At 47.0% G+C, this 4,287-nt stretch overlaps 1 protein-coding gene across 1 annotated transcript in view; it reads left to right on the forward strand.

Moving 5' to 3' along the window:
- Nucleotides 1–2,691: 2,691 nt before the first annotated feature.
- Nucleotides 2,692–4,287, forward strand: part of ndp (norrin cystine knot growth factor NDP) — an 11,465-nt gene continuing 9,869 nt past the window's right edge. The window contains exon 1 of the mRNA XM_035675943.1: nt 2,692–2,757. Within this exon, the coding sequence (XP_035531836.1) occupies nt 2,692–2,757 (66 nt within the window). The remainder of the gene's footprint in view (nt 2,758–4,287) is intronic.

Below are 4,287 nucleotides of genomic sequence, written 5' to 3' on the forward strand. Positions count from 1 at the left end.
ATTTTTATCTACAGATACCATGGGTCACCTTCCATGGAGTTCGCCATGTTGAACCGCCATGTTTCTACAGTAGCCCAGAACGGACAATTCAAACACTGGCTGTAGATATTTGCATTTTTTGCAAGTTTTGTGGCCACCGTAGTTTCTCTTACATACTTCACAGTCAATGCTTATTCCCAGGTCATCAAATGCAGACGTGAGAGGTATTCAGTTAGTTGCAATATGCAACTTCCCTGCTACATGCCACTAAATCCTACACACTGGTCCTTTGAGGAACACATTAGTCATAGTCATTATCACAATAATCATGAAAACATACTTCATAAATGACATAAATTAAAATAGAAAGGCACCAAGATAAATTAGTAGTACTCCTGTATTGTGCCTTGTGAGCACTTTTGTACAAGCAGATATTAAAATACCAAATATATATTTATCAGGGCGGCCCTGCCTGAAAATCTACTTTTCCCAAAAATAATGTGAAATATTGCAAGGGCAGATCAATGTTAGGCATTGCTTTAACTCAAATCCATGTATAGTGTCTTCATTTGGTTATAAATCTGAACATTTGCAAAAACGTCCATGATGACATACAACATATATAACCTTAACTCTGCCTGCAGGTGTAGGATATCCTCGTGTCACAATCTCAACTGTACCTACAACACTGATGTCCCCACCAAGTGATGATTGCTGAGGTGAGTTATTTAACTACCCTCACCCACCCCCACCTGCACACCCCCGCCCCTCATGTCATGGCGGGAGAAGGCGCGTGAAGAGGAAGGCCACAGGGGCCAGTTGTTTTTAAATAAACTAAATCTGCTAACAGTTTTATAACCCTGACCTCGTAAAACTGGCTGCAGCTTTTGGTCAGCTCTCTCTCCTCATGGCCCGAGCAGAGAGCTGGAATTCCCATTTGCCGCTGTGGAGCGTGTCGGTGCGTCAGCTGGTGTGTGTGTGTGAGAGAGAGAGAGAAAGGGCGTATGATATACGACTGCTGTGTCACGATCCACATGTGACGAGCGTCCTCACAGGCAGAGCATCCAGGCTGCTCCCTCTTTCTGCTGATTTCCCTGCTTGAGAAAAGTGAGAAAGAGAGACTGTGGGACAGAAGGGAGAGAGAGAGAGAAAGAGAGAGAGAGCGAGAGAGAGAGAGGAGGTGAGAGAGACAGTGAGACAGAGGGAGGAGAGAATAGCTCTCAGACAATCAGTGTGTGTGTGTGTGTGTGTGTGAGGTAGAAGCGAAGGAGATAGGAGCTGGCTGGGAAACAATAGTTGAACAACAAAATCCAGGGTTGCGTGCAGGATCTCAGCCTCTCTCTGGATACCTCTGCTGTCCTCCTGCTGCCGGACACTGAAGGTAAGAGCCTAGGTGTCACATCTCAGGATCAGGTCTACAGCCACAGGAGGACTGGTGCCTCCTTTTTTTAATCCCAAATAAGCTGAAGATATATAAAAAAAAAAGCTAACCTGTAGTTACTTTTTAACAGATGTTATTTTCGGTATAAACCACCACAGGTTGCGTGTGAGATAACGTGATGCATGCATTGTCACATAGCTGTACATGCATGATACTCGCACAACTTCAGCTATTTCTCTGTTGCATATCCATACGCTCAGGTGCGCATTCCTCTTTTACTGCAGGTATTTTCTGCTCTGCACGTGTCCAGAAACTACAAGTGGTTATGATTAGGAAAACAGTGTGACATGATGTGTAATCGGAGGAAACATGTTTGTGTTGGCGCCGTAGGATTCGCTAATCAGGCACTGACAGCGAGGCTGGAAGGATAGCGGAGCTCGCGGAGCTTGTAGGGAGTGTGTGTGTGTGGGTGTGTGTCGGAGGTTAATAGCGGTGTGAATAACTTTGAATATGTGTTTTACAGGTGTGTGCGTTTATGTCCGTGAGTGTATGATTGACTTGGCCCACTGCTGGCTTATGCTCGAAAGAAATGATGACAGATATAATAGACTCTGTGGTAGGTAGATAGGAGGAGGAGGAGGAGGAGAAAAGCTACCACTTCCATCGATCTGAGAAGGAGAGGCATGTGTGTGAGAAAGAAAGAGGGTGAAGGTGTTTAAATGAAAAATGAAGTGACTACAAAAGACCCTGGGGGGATAACAAGGGGGGTTGGGGGGGGGAGAAAAAGTCCAAATAGGAGGGAAAACATCTGAGAAAGAGACAGACAGGCAGTGCCAGAGAAAGACACAATAAATAGGAGAAACAGAATGAAACTGAGATGTGTGCGAGGGTGAGAGAGAAAGAGGGCTGGAGGAGGTGAGAGGGACTGACACAGGAGAAAGAGAGCGAGACTGCATGATGCAAACATCCCTCCAGACGTCCCTGTGCACTTCCAATGACACCAGATGAGAAACAGTTTGCACAAGGAGGGGTCTCTTTCTCTGCTGCTCAGACTGAAAATCACCTCTGCGAGTTTGGAGGGGAAGAGAGTTTGAGAGATCGCACATTCAGCCAGGTGCAGATAGACAGCAATGCTCTGGCACAGCAGTGCGCGGCCGCTTTTGTGTCTGCACTCTCATGTTTCATATTCTCACACATGCATGCAAACACACACACACACACACACACACACACACACAGGGGCCCATTGTGAGCGTATTTATTTGGACAGTGTTGAAGCTCCGATAGGCAGTTCACAATGTCTCACCGCCACAGGAATGTGCTTCTGACAAATGGATGCTCTGCACGAACCGCAGGCCATGGAGAAGATCCTTAACGCCGCCCTGCCAGACAGGCATGTGACAGATCTCCACTGCCCCCTGAAAAACCTGGTCCAGCGCGATAAAACAAACACGCCCACGACTCCTTCACTCACTCTTTTCGAGAGAGCCTCAGGCTTTAAGCTGAATGAAGGATTGATCTGGTTTCATGCACTGGTTTTAGCCTGCAGCTCACTCAGTTTTTTTCTCTCTGTCTGATGAGGATGGAGAGAACAGATTTAGGATTTGAGGTGCATGTTGGTTGAACCGGTAGATTAGGGGTTCTGTTTTCTGTTCACACCACATTCTGATCACCTCCCCACAGTATGGTGCGCTGAACAGCAGCCAGAAAGAGCTAGAAATCGGAGAATATTCAGACATATATGTCCTCTCTGTCTTCCCTTTCTGTCTCCACTGTTTCTGAGAAGCCTAAATTGCAAAGCTAACACAAGCTTAGCTCCAGCTCACATGGCTGTCTGTCATTGGCTGTACACTGCTCTCAAATCCACACTGTTTGTCTTATCTTTACTGGGGGGGATATATTTAGTGAGGAGCTTAGCTTTTAGGAGGTTGGCGCGTGGGGAAGGTAGGAGAGGGTGAGTGTGTGTGTGTGAGGGAGAGAGGAAAGCCTAAGTTTGTGTGTGTGTTTCAGGAGCTGGCGTCAGTAGACAGTGGAAGAGCTTGGCACTCTGCATGCCAAACTGTGTGTGGGTGTGTGTGTGTGTGTGCCTGTGGCTGGAGGACAGGTCTGTGGGTTTGCCCACCCCCCTTGCTCCAGTCAGGAATCTGCCCTTTAGTTTATTAAAAGCTGGTGAAACAATGGAGGGAGGTAAGGTTGGGGGGGAGGGAGGGGGGTGAAGCACCGGAGCAAATCAGAAAGGAGTGCAATGATGTAGTTGGAGAGAAGAAGAGAGGGAGGGGTAGAGATGGGAAGAGGCACTTATGATGGCTCAAAAAATTACACTCCCCCCTCCCTCTGTACCTGTCATTCCAACCTCCCCTGGTGTCCTTTGATGCACCTGTTTTCTGTGTGAGGCATCGCCACCGCAGACGGACCCGTCCCCTGGACAACAACTGTGTTCTCAGCTGCCGGCTGGTTAAAGCTGAGGATCTCTCTGAAGGTCTGGCTCCTCAGCCCGGCCCATATGCCATCACACACCAGCATCCCAGCAATGTTTAGAGCCCCAGAGCACAACAAGAACGCCACACAGCCCCATGTGCTGCATGTGGATATGTGTGCGGGTTTGTGAGAACAAAAACCCATAAGTAAGGTGGGCAGGGGATATTTATACATGCACCCCACTGCTAGGAACAAAACGTAGTAACGTGGACTGAGAAATCTTGCTCTACACGACATATGGCTGGAACAGTTGGGAGACTTCATGGTGTGTCACTTTACATAACAGATTCTGAGATGATTGTTCCACGTTTACCTCTTGAGCAAAACATTATGACTCTTTTTTTGTGTCAGTGTATTTTCATTACTTCTACCAATTATTTATTAAAGATTAATCATTCAGTAATTCATTGTTTGGTTTAAATTAGGCCCTCCGATATTATCGGCCGATA

Source organism: Morone saxatilis, unplaced genomic scaffold, assembly GCF_004916995.1.
Source record: "Morone saxatilis isolate NCDOM2014 unplaced genomic scaffold, NCSU_SB_2.0 Contig5, whole genome shotgun sequence".
Classification (NCBI taxonomy): Eukaryota; Metazoa; Chordata; class Actinopteri; family Moronidae; genus Morone; species Morone saxatilis.